This window comes from Protopterus annectens, chromosome 14.part0, assembly GCF_019279795.1.
Source record: "Protopterus annectens isolate FY-2018-M chromosome 14.part0, PAN1.0, whole genome shotgun sequence".
In the NCBI taxonomy this organism is placed as follows: domain Eukaryota; kingdom Metazoa; phylum Chordata; order Ceratodontiformes; family Protopteridae; genus Protopterus; species Protopterus annectens.
In genome coordinates this window covers 840,647,964-840,665,648 of record NC_056748.1, presented here as the reverse complement: position 1 = coordinate 840,665,648, position 17,685 = coordinate 840,647,964, and the positions used below count along the sequence as shown (strand labels likewise).

At 47.2% G+C, this 17,685-nt stretch overlaps 1 protein-coding gene across 1 annotated transcript in view; it reads left to right on the top strand.

The window, feature by feature from the left end:
- Positions 1-17,685, top strand: part of WAPL (WAPL cohesin release factor) — a 3,318,690-nt gene that overhangs the window by 1,164,616 nt on the left and 2,136,389 nt on the right. The window contains exon 7 of the mRNA XM_044056596.1: positions 14,642-14,737. Coding sequence (XP_043912531.1) covers positions 14,642-14,737 — 96 coding nt within the window. The remainder of the gene's footprint in view (positions 1-14,641; positions 14,738-17,685) is intronic.

The following is a 17,685-nucleotide window of genomic DNA, read 5'->3' as shown; positions in this document are numbered from 1 at the left end:
TGGCAAGGGCAGGTTCTGGAATTGAGAAATTAAGCTTTTAGTTCATTTTTAAAGTGTGAGGTGTGGGAGATTGAACGTACGTCAAGGGAAAGTTTGCCTACTGACCTTTTTGGGTGGTAGATATTAAGTAATTGTTGGTTAGAAGTACGGAGGGTCCGGGATGGGATGTAGATGGTTGACTAAGGAATATAGAGATGGACAGAAGGAGGGTTTATAAAGAAGAGCGTAGCATATGAAATTGATAAGATAGCAGAAATTGGGCAAGTTCAAGCCACTGAAGAGAGTTTAAAGAAATGTAGTGGTGTGAGTTGTATGGGGAGTTGGTAATGAATCTCGCTATTTTATGGTAAGTCTTTTGGAGTTTGTTTAGAGTGGAGGCCTGGATATTAGTAACAACTGGGGTGGCGTAAAGAGGGAGGGGAGGAGGAGTGCCTGGCCCAGGCTAAGTCTAGATTCAGGGGTTAGGAATTTTTTGTTACGATATAGCAGACCTAGTTTCTGGTTTGTTTGTTTTTTTTTATACACAGGAGTATGTGTAGGTTGAACTTTAGTTCGTCATCGATAATCACCCCTAGGAGTTTTGTGTGGGTGTCAGGTTGGATAGTTGTATTGTTAGAAAATGTAATAAAAAAGGAGGTTTTGTGATGAGAAAGAGAACGGGGAAGGAAAAGTAGCAGTTTGGTCTTTTTGGGATTTAGGATCAGTAGGTTGTGTGAGAGCCATTGTTCAGTGGATAGTAGGGCCTGTTGCGTCAGGAAGTGTAGTTCAGGAATGTTATTTGAGATGGATATAAGTGTGGAGTCGTCGCCATACTGAATAAGGGAGGATTCTTTGCATGAGGTGTAAAGATCATTGGTGAAGATGTTAAAAGGGTTCCCAAGATCGACCCTTGGGAAACACCACTGGAGATGGGAAGAAAAGGTGAGGAGGATGAGAGCCATTTTATTGCTATTTCCCTGCCAGATAGGTAACTATTAAACCAGGCAAGTGTGGAGGGGGATAGGTGGAGATTTGCGAATTTGGATAGTAGTAGAGGATGAGAGATGGTATTGAAAGCTTTGGTGTGATCTAGGAAGAGACAGGAAATGTGTTTATTGTTGTCTAGGGCCTCTGCAATGATATGAGTTAAGGAGAGGAGGGCAGTGGTGGTGCTGTGGTGAGGACAAAATCCATGTTTGGTAGGGGTAAGTAAGTGGTGTGTGAGGAGGTGATTGAAAAGCTGTGAGTGAATACATTTTTCTAATCTCTTGGAGAGGGGGGACAGAATGGCAATGGGTCGGTAGTTTGAGGGGTCAGTGGAGTTTCCACCTTTATGAAGATGGATAGTGAAGAAAGATTTCCAAAGGGTGGGAACAGTTGATTCCAGAATAGATCGATTAATTAGTATAGATATAGGATAAGCAATTGAGTCAGCAGCAAGTTTGAGGAATGTAGGAGATAGTTTGTCAGTGGAAGGAGAGCAAGGTTTTAGCATGAGTAGTAGAGATTTGATGTAAGTAATATGAAACTGGCTCAAAAGAAAACAAAGTTGTGTTAGTGGGACTTGGAGGGGTGGGTGTTGAAGTAGATTTTGGCTTAGAGGTTACCAGATTTTGGATGAAAGAGATATCGTTTATTCAAGAGGGCATCCTTGTTTTAATATCCAATCTATCAAACACTTTTTGGGGCCAGTCAATCCCTCCAAAAGTATAAGTTAAGATAGGAAGAGCAAATTGATATGGCCTGGATCTTGTTCCTAGATGTCAGTGCTGTTTTCAGGATTAATTTGCCTTCTAAAGTATTCCTTACTGAGCTTTACTTGCATTTGTTCATGTTTTATTGGCGACCTTTCATCAATTCCCAAGTATTTCTACACTTCCTGTTGCTCAAGTTTTTATATCACATTCTTGTCCCAAACGTAGGATGTTATGTGGTCCTCTATCTCGCCTACATTCTTTACTCAGGTTTGGAGCCGAGAATCGGCTCAGACTCGGCCAATTTATTTTCTAGCACAAAGTCTCTAATTGGCTGGGATAACCCGGTATCCCAAGATGCACCTCGCCCTAGCCCCAGATCTCGTTTGCTGCTCGTAGAGTTAGGATGTGGTCTCGCTTGGCTGTGGCTAAGTACCCTTTCTATACTTTTCATAAGTATTTAGCCGTCTGTTTCTAGTAAAAAGCTATTTGTAAAGCTAGTTTTCTTTGTGAGTGTACTGTGTGTGAGTGAGTTGTGTTTTTTTTTTTTTTTGTGGTATCCCTCTTTTGGCAGTCTAGGCCCGTATAAATTAGAGGACCTAGTCCTCTCCGGTGTGTTATTTTTTTTTGTGTAAAATTGTGTTTTTGTTGGTCGGTAGTTAGATTTCTTGCTGCACCAAAGAGACGTTTAAATTAGTGTTTCTTTAGTTGTTCTTGGTTTGGTTTTCCCGCCTTCCTCTCGTGTCTGTAGTTGTCGGTTGAGTGGGTGCTGTGTATTATGTCTAAAGAGCAGAAAGAGCATAAACCCTCTGGGTTTAAGAAATGCTCTTAATGTGGCTACAAGATGTCCATCACAGATGGGCATTCTGTCTGTTTATTGTCTTGGTGCTATTCACCTGCAAGAGTCCTGCAGTTTTTGCCACGTTTTTAGCCCGAGGGTACTGCAGGAAAGAAAAAATAAGTTGATTTTGAAGGGTAAACCTTCTTTTGCGGAGTCCTTAAACTCTTCTTCTAGTACTAAGTCTAAGACTTCCATGGCCAAGAAAAAATCTCCGGCTCCATCTGTCTCTTCAGAGCCCCCGGAGAAAGTTTCGAAAGTGGATACTGCCTCTTCTGCTCCATTGTCCTTGGGGCCACAGGAGGTATCCATTGTACTGGAGTTGACCTCTGCCCCGATATTATTGAAACCTATTCGGAGCCGGTCACCCAGTGGTAGGCCTGAGTCTCCGGGTAGGAGATCCCGATCTCCGTCTATTTTCTCCATATCCTCTAGGCTGTCTGATTTGGATGTGGATAGTGTGGTCCAGAGGCTCCTGCAGTCGCCGGTGTTAGCAAAATTGTTCTCTGCTCCGGCCCAGTCTGCTCCGGAGCCAGTCCCTTTTCTTGTACCTATGATTTCTCCGAGCACCCTTGTGTCGTCGGAGCTGGAGTGCTCCGCGCCGAGTGATGTTCTTGTGTCTGCTCTGATACCCCTTGCGAGTTTATCTGATCCGACATCTGCTCCATCCATGTCGGTTCCGTTCGTCTGGTTTCGGTACTCAGGTTTCCTCAGTCGGATCCAAGGGGGATACTTCGGGACTCTTGTCTGTTCTGAGTCTCCCTCTTGGTGCTTCGGCTCGGGGAACCCCGACTCCGGTTGTGGTCTCTGAGACAGGTCGGTCCTCTGATTTAGGGGGACCTGCTTTCGAGGCCATGAGGAGTGCACTGGCCAGATCATCACTTTCGTCACCCGGACCAGTCACTCCTTCCCCCCTACACTCCGGCTAGAGCCTCTGACACACCCCTGTCCGTGGATGGTGGAGCCTCAAGGTCTGAGGATACCCCCATGAGCGGCCCCTACTTTCTGAGGGCCCCTCCGGGTCGGTTCCTGAGGAGCCCTTTAGAAAGAAGTTGTGCAAGAGGAAGCACATAGACTCCCAGGACGAGTCCCTCACTTCCGATACCGACCTTGAGGAGTGTGAGGGGTCTACTAAGTCGTCCTCCGATGTCTCTCTTCCAACATCTTGGAGATTTTGAGGCAGAGAGGCAACTGGCCTTCCAAGACCCCCTCTGAGGAGGAGTCGGTATTCCTCAAGGCCTTCGGAGCTCAACCCTTCACCTCCTGGGTGTCTCCACCCTTGGATGAACTTTTGGATTTGATTTGTCGAAGGGTGTGGGAGACCCCTGATTCCGTGGAACCGGTGCCCAGACGTCCAAATAAGTTTTTTTGCTCCCCCGGGGGAAAGAGTTCCTGACCAAAGGTGTTTCCGTAAATGCCTTGGTGGTGGCGGCAGCCACTCAGCAGGAAGTTGCAGAGGCTTCTTCTTCCGTCCATCCTCCTAACAAGGAGTCAAGGAGTATGGACCGGTACGGGAAGCGTACCCTGTCTTCGGCGACCTTTACATTGCGGTCGCTGAATTATCTTTGTCATTTTACTCGGATCCAGAGAGATATAGGCGCCGAGCTAGACTCTATTCAAATAGTGGCCTTTCTGCCACAAGAGAGGAGTGCTGCCGTCTCAGATTCACGCATTGTTGCCCCTCAAGAGAGTTCAGGCCAGGTTAGTTCTCTAGCTCCTGGGATCCATGGCTGCCACCATCATGCTGGTGCCTCTAGCCAGGTTGCACATACGGATCCTAAATTGGCTCCTTTTGGCCCAATGGTCCTTTCAGAAACTTCCTCTTTCCCACTTGATACTTCTCACGGAACGGTGCAAACAAGACCTTAGGTGGTGGCTATGCTCCACCAATCTGGACAAAGGGAGGAGCTTGATTCCTACGTCTCCAGTGGCCACGGTGGCCACAGACGCCTCCCAGATGAGGTGGGCGGGGCATTATCTTGGCAGGACGGTCCAAGGCACGTGGCATGATCACGAGGTACACCTGCACATCAGTGTTCTAGAGATGAGTGGTGTTACTAGCGTTGCGGGCACTCCAAAGCTCTCTTCCTCAGGGAACGATTGCAATTCACTCTGACAACATGTCCGTGGTGTGGTACCTGAACAAACAGGGGTGAACCAAGTCTTATCCCTTCTGCAGAGAGGCCATGCGAGTGTGGCATTGGGCAGTGTCTTCCCAGTGGTTTTTAGTAGCAATGCACATTCCGGGAAAGACCAACATGATAGTGGTCAGGCTGAGCAGAGCTATTCTGATGCCTTACGAGTGGTCCCTGAACGACCGTGTGGTGGTTCAAATTTTCAACAGGTGGGGTCAGCCTTGCTGTGATCTCTTCGCCAGCCCTCTCAATGCCAAATGCAGCAAGTACTTCACAGTGATCCCCCCACAGGGGGAGTCACCCTGGAACGCACTAGTCCACGATTGCCCCCCCCCCCCAGTCTGATCTATGCTTTCTCTGTTTCCTCTGTTACCAGGAGTGATTCAGAAAGCCATATCCTTGGGAAGCAGGACGATTCTAATCGCTCCACACTAGCCGCGACAAGTATGATTCCCCTTTCTTCAGCAGTACGCAGTGGACGGCCCTTGGACTCTGGACCCCAGTGCCAGACCTACTGATTCATATGTTAGGGCAGTTCCACCCCTCCCTGCGAACCCTCAGGTTGACAGCCTGGCTGCTTCACTTCCATCACTAGTTATACAACATTCCTTTTCACCTGAGGTGGTACACATCTTGTCTTCGTCTCTTAAGTCTTCCACCAGAAGTATTTATTCCAGCAAGTGGAAAAGATTCTCCATCTGGGCTCAGGCCCAAGGTTTGGACTCCATCACAGCCCCAATTCCGTCGTCTTAGACTTTTTAGCCATGCTTTTCCGACAGTGTTCCGCGCCTGCGACCATTAAGGTGCAGCTTCCTGCAATTTCCAGCTTTCATACATCTTACGAGCCTTCTCTTATGGGTCATAAACTTTGTAAGGCCTTCTTGAAAGGCGCCTGGTTACTTCGCCCTCCGGTTTCAGAACCTGTCATGCCATGGGATGTAAACCTTGTGATCTGAAGTAATTACTTCATTTGATCTGCAACCTGTGGGTGTCTGATCCGACCGCTTTCCAAGCTCTGAGCTCCTAGCTCCTCCTCTCTACCCATAATCCCCTACTACCAACCACATTACCTCAGATCGTTTTTTGCCGCGGCTGAAGAAGCTTCCCTGTGAAGAGCTCCTGGCTGGATGAGATCATTGCTGGTGTTAAACCAACTTTTTTCAATCAAAGTTGTCGTTGTGTGTGTGTTAGTCCCTTTTTCTGCTTCTTGTGCTAGTTTTTGGTCCCTTTTCTGTTAAATTACTAGCTTATCTTCACTCCCCTCCCCTTCCTAGTGTTTGGGTGTGTGTGTGTGTAAATGATGTCTGAAGGGCCTAAGGACGTTTTTGCTATATGTACTGAGTGTGGCCACAAGCTTTCTCCAGCTGATGGCCACACTCAGTGTGTTTTGTGCCTGGGGGCAGCCCATTTGTCAGAGGCCTGCCAGATCTGTGCGGCCTTTAACCCCCGGGCACTTCGGGATAGGAAGAACAAGCTGATCCTGGCGGGAAAGCTCCCCCAGGAGTCAGCCTCCTCTTCCTCTCGTGTTCGGGCTTCAGCTGCTTTGGCAGCTTCGGCGCTGTTTATCCCGTTAGCTCTACACGGGACTCATCCTCCCTCATCGCGTTTGAGCTCTGGGGAAACTAGTGCCTCTTCCCTTAGCGAGAAGAGGCACAAGGATAAGGAAGGACGCAAGTCCCACAAAAGGCGGGCCGAATCTCATCCTTTGGCTCCGCCAGTGAAGCTGCTTAAGTCTCCCTCGAGGGTCTCCGGATCCTTCTCCTCTCGGCGCCGTTCGCCCTGTTTTTCGCCAGAGGAGGAGGATAGGTCTCCCTCGAGATTTTCGAGGCGGCCCTCCCGGCCCGCCTCTACTACTTCATCCAGGTCGACCCAAAGCATCTCCAAAGCAGATATGGATTGGATGATGCGTCGGTTCTTACAGACCCAAGTGCAGATGGGGATGCTCTTGCCTCCCCCCCCCCCTCTGGGGGGGGAGAGTGCAGCCCCCATATTTGCCCCGATCACTCCTTTTTGGGTCTCGGAGTCATCGGATCCAGGCCCTTTTGGACCCGGGGAATTGTCGGCGCCAATAGCTGTGGTCTCTTCGACGCCGACTATACCTTTGAGCTTGTTGGACCCGAGCTCTCTGGGCCGAGGGCTGAGCGTCGGATCTGAGGGAGTTGCTGTGTCTTCGGCGCTGTTGGCGTCTGAGTACACCTCTGCCTCGGCGCCGACTGCATTGGCTCCGACCCCGATCCCTTCCTTTGATCCGAGGAGATTGCTCTCAGAGGCTGGCGAGAGTGGCTCTCCGGCTTTTGAGGTAGTCGAGAGGGTACTGTCAAGGTCCTCCAGATCCCCGACCCGGGCTTCTGATCCACCCGTACCCCCACTGTATGAGGGTCTGTCTTACATCATCCGTCCATCGGGACAGCCTGCCCAAGCCCTCCAGCTAGTTCCCGTGGTGGAACAACAACCCGTGGATGAGCCCTCTTCGGACAGTCCCACCGAGGAGGTCCCTCGGAAACATCGGTGCAAAAGGAGGCACCTGGACTCCCCCGAGTCCGTTCCCACAGACACAGACTTAGATGATACGGAGGGTTCCCCAAGGTCACCCCCTGAAGATGTCTCCTTTGGAGACATCATGGAAATGTTGCGCATCAGAGGGGGGTGGTCAGCCCAAAAGCCCTCCCTTGATGAGTCCGTGTTCCTGGAGGCCTTTGAGGCAGGCCCATCTACCTCCTGGGTGTCCCCTCTGGCCATCCCCCTGGTGGACTTAATTACCACCAGGGCTTGGAAGGAGCCCGACACCATGGAGCCAATCCCTAGGCGCCCCGATAAAGTCCTCAGCCCACCCACAGATAGACCGTCTTGGGCCAAAGGAACCCCCGTTGATGCTATGTTGGTGGCGGCGGCCACCAAGAAAGAACTTGCGCAGGAGAGTTCTTCGGTTCACTATCTCGAGCGCTTGACCGGATTGGGAAGTGGATGTTTGCTTCAGCGACCTTTTCCATAAGGGCACAGAACTATATGGCACATATCATTAGGCTACAGCGAGACTTGATTAAAGAATATGCTGCAGCCCCCCCCGGAGTCCATGTCGGTCCCAGACCAAATGGTTTTTGAGACTTGAATGGCCACTCTAAAATCCATCTCCAATACATCTATGCTGCTTCTCTCCCATGCAACAGAGGGAGCCGCTAGAGCTAGCGGAGCCAGGGTCATCTTGCGATGTCTCTCCTGGCTCCGTCTGTGTGACTTCATGGATCCCTTCAAGGCGTCCTTCGTGAACACCCCTTTTGACGGTTCTGCCTTGTTTGGCAAAACTGTTCGCGACACTCTGGTCCAAAGCGAAAAGGACGGGAAGTCGCTGTCTGCCGTCGGAGTCCGCTTCTTTAATCCCCAAAGATCCTTCTCCAGGAATCAGAGGGGACAAAAGAAGCTGTGGTTCCGTAAATCTCAGCAGTCCCATCCTGCTGTGGACCACTCGTCCTCTAGAGGCAGAGGAGGACAAGTTGGATGCCGGCCCAGAGGCAGAGGGGGGCCGTGTAATTTCGGGTCTAGAGAACCTTTCTCGGACAGACCCGCGCAACAGCCCTGAGGGCTTGCCCGACTATCCCTCTCTCGAGGCAGTCGGGGGGCGGTTGTTGGAGCACCTGTCAAACTGGGAGTCCCTTACAACAGATCGATGGGTGCTCCGGATCATATCCAGAGGTTACTCCATACCATTCATAAACCTTCCCCCCAAACCCAGACGTCTCCCCGATGTCCCACCCGATCAGAGGGAGGCAGCGGCTTTGGAGATTTCAAAGCTGCTAAGAAAAAGAGCCATCCAGCCCATCCCCCAGATCAGTCCGGATTGGGTTATTACTCCAGGTTCTTTTTGGTGCCAAAGAAAATGGGGGACCACAGACCTGTCTTAGACCTTTCCGCCCTGAACCTGTTCATACCCAAGGAAAAGTTCCGGATGGTCACTCTCCAATCAATTCTCCCCCTTCTGCGGGAGAACGACTGGATGTGCTCGTTAGACCTCAAGGATGCGTATTACCACATATTAATGGACAGACGATCCAGGAGGTTCCACTGCTTCCGGCTCGGAGCCAGTCATTATCATTTCAGGGTTCTTCCATTCGGCCTCACCTCAGCCCCCAGAGTGTTCGCCAAGGTCATGGCAGTGGTTGCAGCCCACCTGAGACTCCCGGGCATTCAGGTCTTCCCTTACCTAGACTGGCGCCTCACCATGACCAGCAGGCATCAGCTCTGTGTGGCGAGAGATTATGCTCTGTCTCTGGCCCACAACCTAGGCATCTCAGTGAATGAGCAGAAATCCTGCCTGTGCCCCACTCAAGCCCTAGAATTCATAGGGGCCAGGTTAGATACACAAATCTCCAGAGTTGTTCTAACGTCAGGCTGAACAGCTTGTCGTTTCAGGTGTTAGCACTTATTCGGAGCCCTGCTCCTCTGGCGGAGTTAGTCCTGAGGGCACTGGGGTCTATGTCAGCAGCGATCGGTCTCTCTCTTCATGCCCGTCTGCGAATGCGAATATTACAATGGACCCTTCAATTCCAATGGTCCCTGTCGATCCACCCGTTATGCATGCCAATACACCTGAGCAGGCTGTGCAGGGACTCCCTTCTGTGGTGGTTACAGGCACAGGAACTCAGAGAAGGGAGGCCCTTTGTGATTCCCCCGGTCGAAGCCACGTTGACCAGGGACGCTTTTTGCCTCGGGTGGGGGGGCATTGTTCAGGCAGATCCGTTCAAGGCACGTGGACTTCCCTAGAGACCACATTGCATATCAATGTCCTAGAGATGAGGGCGGTGCTTTTGGCATTGCAAGTTCTCCATGACCTTCTTCCCCTAGGGACTATTGCAATCCAGACGGACAACATGTCAGTAGTCTGGTATATAAACAAACAAGGAGGGACCAGATCTTATCCCCTGTGTCGAGAAGCCATGAGAGTGTGGGAATGGGCGATTTCCACCAACCGCTTTCTGATAGCAACGCACATTCCGGGCCAGTCCAACATATTAGCGGACAAGCTACGTCGAGTGTTCCGCACTCCATACGAATGGTCTCTGAATCCGTCTGTTGCGAAGCAGATCTTCCACAAATGGGGTCAGCCTCGCTGCGACCTTTTCGCTTCTCCTTTAAACACAAAATGCAGTGAGTACTTCGCGATAGTTCCCCCCAGAGGGGAGAACCCCAGAGACGCTCTAGTCCATGCTTGGCCTCCCGGACTCCTTTATGCTTATCCCCCCTCCCACTTATGATGAAATTCATCCAGAAAGCCTGTCGGTTGGGGAGCAGAGTTATCCTCATAGCCCCATTCTGACCTCGACCGATCTGGTTCCCCTTTCTGCAGTCTCACAGTGTGGCTCCCCCATGGATTCTGGATCCCAGTCCAGACCTAATCTCACTCCCAGCGAGATGCCATACCCCAAACCTGGTCAATCTCAAACTTGCTGCTTGGTTGATCCAATTCCATTAATGGCTAGGACTCCCGGTATCTCATCCCCCGTTAAGGCCATTCTGGTGGCGGCTCATAAACCATCTACCAGAAAGCTTTACAACAGTAAATGGAAACGTTTTTCCATCTGGGCCAAAGAAAAAGAATTGGGCCCATTTACTGTCCCTATTCCGACTATTCTGGACTTCCTTTCCTTGCTTTTTAGACAGGGAGCAAGTGCCTCCACAGTCAAGGTGCAGTTGGCGGCCATCTCCCATTTTCACGTGGGGGACGGCATAGGCTCCTTAGCATCTACAAAGTTGTGCAAAACCTTCTTAAGAGGCGTTTTTCTTTTGAAACCACCTGTCAAGACTGTGGTTCCCCCGTGGGATCTCACTCTGGTCTTACAAGCCTTAATGAGACCACCTTTCGAGCCTGCGGCCTCGGTTCCGTTGAAGTTATTATCTTGGAAAACTGCTTTCTTGGTGGCTATTACTTCAGCCAAGAGGGTTTCAGAATTACAAGCTCTGTGTATCAAACCTCCGTACCTTATCTTTCACCAAGATAGAGTGTGTCCCTCAGGACTAATTCGTCTTTCTTGCCTAAGGTGGCTACAGAATCAAATATTAATCAATCAATAAATCTTCCTGTATTTTTCCCAAATTTTCACAACAAAGGCGAATACACGTTGCACAAATTGGATGTACACAGACAACTGCGTTTTTACTTGCACAGGATTAGAGAGTTTCGCAAGTCGGACCAGTTGTTTGTTTCTTATGCAAAGTCAGCCATGGGCAAAGCAATTGCTAAAGTGACTGTAGCAAATTGGATCTGTCAGTGCATTATGCTGGGATACACTTCATCTGGGAAGCCAGCTCCGGTTGGCGTCCGTGCTCATTCCACAAGATCTGTAGCTACCTCAACAGCTTTTTCGTCTAGGGTTCCAGTAGACGATATTTGTTAAGCAGCTACCTGGTCCTCATCTCATACGTTCATTTCTCATTACAAACTGGATATGATTTCCAGGAGTAGGGCTTCCTTTGGCTCAGCGGTGCTTCGGAATATCCTTCCGTTAAGACCACCCAGGTTCTTGTAGGTTAGCTGGGGACTCTGTCCCACAGGTTGCAGATCAAATGAAGTAACTACTTCAGATAAAGAAGTTATGTACTCACCATAACGTTCCATCTGAGTAGATACTTCATTTGTCTGCAACCAACACCCCCTGCCATCCCCCGAACCTCGGGACTTTTTCTGATCATTCGGAGTTGGTTTCTGTCTTGAGTTGGTGAGGCAAAAAAAACTATCTGAGGTAATGTGGTTGGTAGTAGGGGATTATGGGTAGGGGGGAGGAGCTAGGAGCTCAGATCTTGGAGCTTGGAAAGCTGCCGGATCGGATCCTAGGTCGGATCCGACACCCACAGGTTGCAGACAAATGAAGTATCTACTCAGATGGAACGTTATGGTGAGTACATAACTTCTTTTTACAAGCCATCACTTCACCGCCCTTTGAACCGGCTGCCACCTGTGAATTAAAATTTCTATCTTGGAAGACGGCTTTCCTGATAGCCATTACATCGGCCAGAAGAGTATCAGAGATTCAAGCCTTGTCCATTAAGCCTCCGTATTTGACCTTCCATAAGGACAGAGTTTCCCTGAGACTTAACCCGTCCTTCCTTCCGAAGGTGTCATCCACCATTAATCTGCATCAGTCTATCGAGTTACCAGTGTTCTTTCCGAACTTTTCCAATAAAGCAGAGTTTATGTTTCACCAGTTGGATATGCACAGACAACTAAGCTTCTACTTACACAGGACTACGCATATTGGGAAGTCTGATCAACTGTTTGTGTCCTTCTCAGAAAACAGAACAGGTTGTCCTATTTCCAAGAGCAGAATTTCTAAATGGATCAAAGATTGTATTTCCTTTATCTGTTCGTCAGCAGGCAGAAATTTACCTTTTCCTGTTAAAGCTCATTCTACCAGGGCAGTGTCTACATCAATAGAGTACCATCCTAGGCTTTCATTGGATGATATTTGTGCTGCGGCCACTTGGGCTTCTCCGCACACCTTCATTACTCAGAAGTTGGGCGTGGCCTCTAGGGGCCGGGCTTCCTTTGGTTCCACGGTTCTCAGGAGTATTTTCCTATGAGCCGTCCAGGATAGAGGTGCTGGGGACGCTGTCCAGTGAGGAAAGAATGTAGGCAAGATAGGACCACATAACATCAGGTAGTTATGTACTCACCATAACGATTGATGTATGTGGTCCATCTCGCCTCACATTCTTACGTATCCTATCCTTCCTATAGGATTTGGAGGAAAAATTGGTTCTGAGAACCCTTCAATGTCAGTTGTTTTTTTCTTTCCTTTCAGGCTGAAGCTCCTTCCAGTGGCAGTTGTGTGCGTGGGGTGTGATTAGGATGGCTGCAAACTAGATCTGGAGCTAGGGCGAGGTGCATCTTGGGATACCGGGTTAGCCCAGCCAATTAGAGACTTCGTGCTAGAAAATAAGTTGGCTGAGACGGAGCCGATTCTCGTCTCCGAACCCGTGAGTAAAAAATGTGAGGTGAGATGGACCACATACATTGATCGTTATGGTGAGTACATAACTACCTGCTTTCCTAGTGCTGCAGGTTTCCATTTTTAAAGGTTGTTTTTGCACATTTATCAAGATCAAATGACAGTTCAATATCCTCTGAAAAAGTTTTAACAACTGTGCTTTCAGTTCCTCATTTGATGAGCTATACAGATTAAATCATCAACAGGGAAGATAAGTCATTAGACTTTGTTGTTTTCTAGATGCCAAATTATAGCCATGGCCTAAGCTATTAAGTAACTAGTTTAATGGATTAATGGCAAGGCAGAATAGCAACGGTGACAGAGTCACCCTGGAATATTCCCCTTTGAATTTTTATCCCTGGGATAATAATCTGTCCTTTATCGTGGCTTAATTGTAAAGTGGTCCGCCACTCTTTCATGGTTACTGTAATGTAGTCAATCAGTGTTGGGTGTATCTTGCACATTTTTAAGCACTCTTTTATCCATCGATGTGTAATACTATCAAATTGTTTTTTGTAGTCAGTCCATGCCATACTTCGATTCTTCCCCTTCTTTAAATTCTCCACAATAACTTTGTGTGTTGGCTTAGTTTGGCAATAAGTGTATTATATATTTCTAGAGAATATTAAATCAGTTTTGGTATGAACGAGTACAACGCGTTTTATTTTTTTATACTCATAAACATAACATTATATGGGTTCCTGTCAAGTGTATAGATTGCCTGTTATTTGAACTCTCCATATACCGACAGTTACTGCATTTTGTTGGTGCTTCCTTGTGTGAAATTGCAGTACAATGGGGACTGGGAATTTCCACATAGCGCCGCAGCGAAATTTCAGAGTTGATATATACAAGTTGCAAAGGTTGTAGGGGGGTGTAAGGCTTTCCCCTCACTGCAAAAAAAAAAAAAATACTGTTTTTGTTTTTCCCATGTGTTCTGACATTTGATTTTTTTTGTGTGTGCTTTTTATATATATTTTGTTTTTTTATATATATTTTATTTGATTTTTTTCTCCTGTTTTGTAGCCGAGCTTTTATTATTAACCACTTAACTTATACTTGAGCATGTGTGTTTATTTGTATACACACACAACATACTTATGTGAGTCGCACACGCGCTTATAGTGTAATATCTTGTTTCTTTGCAAAGTGGCAGGTTCATAAGGTTGCTGTCCTTCATGGATATTTTCCTGGCATCAGTCCTTATCACCCATTCTCTTGCACAAGAGATTCTGAGATGAAAAAAAGACAGATACTTAAGCAATCATGTTCAACCCCTCATTTAATTACCAAGGATGTGTAATGGACTGTTGCAGTTTACACTGCTGTGGTCTTAACTGCTGGTGTTCAGGTATTTTTTCATCTGTCCTGTATCCTCCTCATTACCAGAAGACCCACTAATGTTCATTGATGTTTTCTTTACCTTTCTGCACTCTTTTTCTTAATTTCAGTAGCTTTTTCAAATCCTTCTAAATGTCCCAAGTTTAGGACGTGTACCTAATTTCTGCCTTTCATTTAGTAAACCCAGTCTGTACTCTGTAATGTGCTTACTGCTCTTGTTGCTATTATAGCATTTCATTTTTTTATATTTTGTTATGTACAACCTTTTATGGAAGAAAAAGTCCCATTCCACTTGCTTTGCGCAAAGTAAAATTATTTGGAGAGCTGAATTAATAAAATGACTGTCAGTGAAGCTTCTGTATTCAGTGAAATGACACCTTAGATAGTTTTAAATCTGAATATTTTTAGCTTGCTGTTCAAGGACAGAATGTGTACTTTATTTTGAAGAGGTGTTAAGACGTCTGTCTTTAAGTAGTGTTTTAAGAAGTATAACTAGAATTTATAGTATAGTGTTAAAATAAGTGAATGCTAATAGCAGTGTATATTACTTTTAATATGGCTGTGTGTCTGTACATTGCACTGTGTGTCAGAAAGTAGCCTTTGCTTGCTTGGAACAGGATTGTTGGTGTTTTTGTTAAAAGTTTTTATTAATCTGAAAATCTTTGTTGTCAACAGTCTCCTACTAAAGCTGTATACAATGCAAGACATTGGAACCATCCAGACCAAGAGGAATTACCATCGGCACCATTGAGCAAATCTCAAACCGTTCCAGTAAGTTACTGCATTCCCTGGGTACTGGGAAGAGTTTTTGCATGAGAGCTTAAAGTAGAGCAGCAGGAAGTAGAATTGTTGTCTTTGTGGTGTTTGTCATATTGCTAATAGTTGCAGCAGTGATAACTTTAGTCATTTGCTACAGAAGAATTACGTGGTTCAGTCTGAAGTGCAGAGCTTTGCCCACATTCCTCCCAGTCAGATAGCTGCCGTCCTACCTGGTTATCGGCAATTCATTGGTATATCAGACTTCTGCATGCCCCATCTTTAATTCTGCTTTGTTGCAGTCAAGTGTGAACCAATTTTATATGTATATGAAATCTTGGTAATGTTATTGACATCAGGTGTAGATGTAGCAAGCTGTGGATGTTCTTCGTGTTTCACTGTTGCAGTCATTACATTTGGGTTATGCTGGCAGGTTAACCTCAGTCGGCCTGAATTCCAAAGTCTTGGGTCCTGCGTCGGTTGCTGTCGCCTCTTCCCTGACGTCAGGTCGTCAGGAGTATAAAAGATGCAGCCGACGCCATTTCATTCAGTCTTTCTTGCCATGCGGTGCCCGAAGCAGAAGCAGTTCGCAAGTGCCGGTCAGCCAACTCCTGAGATTTTCATGTTCGAGTTTCAGATCCGTAGTCTTCATTAAAAGCTAAGTACCTCGTTGGGGAAACTTTTTTCTTGCTCCAGACCGATGTCAGAAAAAGTTAGTAATTGTATTTCTTGTGGGAAGCAAATGCCTCATAAGGACTTACATTCTTACTGTATTCCTTGCCTAGGCCTTGACCACGACATTGCTAGTTGTCGGTTTTGTGCTAGATTTAACCAACGCACTATTAAACGTCGGTACGATCTTGCATTAAGCTATTTTGGGTGAAGATTTAATTATACAATGCCGTGAGATAGCCATCCAAGTACCAGAGTTCACAAAAAATGCAAAGAAAAAGACAGGCAACCGAGGTCCAAAACTGACGAAGAAGCTTCTCCTAAGCAAGTCGCCGATTCGCCGGTTCTCAGTGAAGTGCTTTTGCAGCCCCTGACGCCTGCTACTTTAGTGTCGCAGGCTGCTACCGACTCACACGTGGAGTCGGCCAGGCTGCAGAAAACTTGAGGTATTTGTGCCTCTGAGATTATTCCCTCAGATGGGTCCGGAGCCGTTGAGCAGGCATCTGCTTCTGAGGGTGTATTCAGACCTAAACAATTGTATATTAAACCGACTTCAAACACTAAAACACCTTTAAAGGCAAAAAAAACAAGTTCACCAGCCACAAGGACAGGCCTCCATGCCCAAAAAACAGATGCCCAAAATGGCCGAAGACTTAATTACCTTGATCAGGGGTTGCCATCCCCCTCCTGATAACAGGCCTAGGCAAGAGACAGACTATGAATCTTCAGATTAGGTTTCCATTTCTTCTGATTCCTCTTCTGATCAGGAATACCCCCCCCCAATGAGGATTCTGATGCTGAAGAATCAATTTCTTCAGCTTCTCCTCCTGAGGGCTACTCTTTTGGGGGAACCTTGCATACCATGAGGGAGCACTTCCACTGGGAGAGCCAAAATTTTTCAGAATCCAAGAAAAGGCTCAGAGACTTTTTTACTACCTCAACACAGGCCTCTAGCTATTCCACCTGTGTTGGACATTATAGATGGTGTTCTCTGAGTCCACTCTGACCCTTGTCTCTTAACCTCTAGCTCCTGTTACAGGGTCCCTGACTCTCATAAATTCCTTTTCAAAAACCCTGCTGCAGACCCAGAAACTATTTCTCAGGGTCCAAAAGGGGTCAAGGCTTCTACTGCAAAAAACCCTACTCCCTCTGACAGGGATTCTTGGACTCTGGACAGATGGGGAAAAAAGATTTACACATCTGCTACTTTGACTATAAGGGCCTTAAATTGCCAGTTTCATATACTCAAATATCAGCAATATGTAATGACACTGCTTAAACGGAAAATGTTGGCAAATTCTGAATGTGCAGAAAACAAAGAAATGCGGGATTTATTGCCTGCAGCTGAACAAGTTGGAAAGCATACTTTGCAATGTGGGTTTGATTCTTTGGAGGCCTCCTGCGGGGCCGCTGTTACGGGTTCTGTCATTAGGAGGCATGCTTGGTTAAAGGAACAAAATCTGCCTAACCATGTTAAAGCAAAATTATTAGATGCTCCTTTACAACATGATACCTTGTTTGGTGTTAAGGCAGAAGAGGTGTTAAAGAAAATGGAGGACAAAGCTAAATCTATGCAAACGGTCAAGGATTTCTTACAGGTACAGCCACCTCGATTTAGCAGACACTGGCGTACAAAGAATTGGTCCTTTCCAGTCTCAGACAGACCTCAAAGGGGCAGATCCAGACGCCCTAGAGGCAGATCACAGCCTCAAGGATCCTACAGGTCTAAGCAGTGAAGTGCTTCTACCTCCAAAGGTGGAGAGGACAAACCACAATCATACAGGAAACAGTCCCAATGACTTCCCCCTGCCTGCACCAAGCACTTATCTTCTGGCAGCACCCTTAGGGGGGAAACTAGCACTTTTTTCTCAAAATTGGCACATTATAACCCAGGACAAATGGGTTCTAGACATAGTGTCACAATGCTACAAGTTTCATTTCCATACCCTGCCAAGGGCAAATGGTTGGCCAGACCTGCCAAAAAATCAGTGGGCAGAGGCTCAAAAATAAGTCACAGCTCTCATGGACATGAGGGCTATTCAACAAGTGCCACAGCAAGAGCAGGAACGAGGATTTTACTCAAGACTGTTCATGGTACATAGGACAAAGCATGGAGACCAATACTGGACCTGTCTATTCTAAGCACTTTCCTGGATATACCAAATTTCAAGATGTTGACCTTACAGCAGCTTCTGCCCATGCTGGGCAGCAAGGCTTGGCTCGTGACTTTAGACCTAAAAGAGGCATACCTGCATGTCCCAGTCAGACAGAAGATACCTCAGATTCTAGGC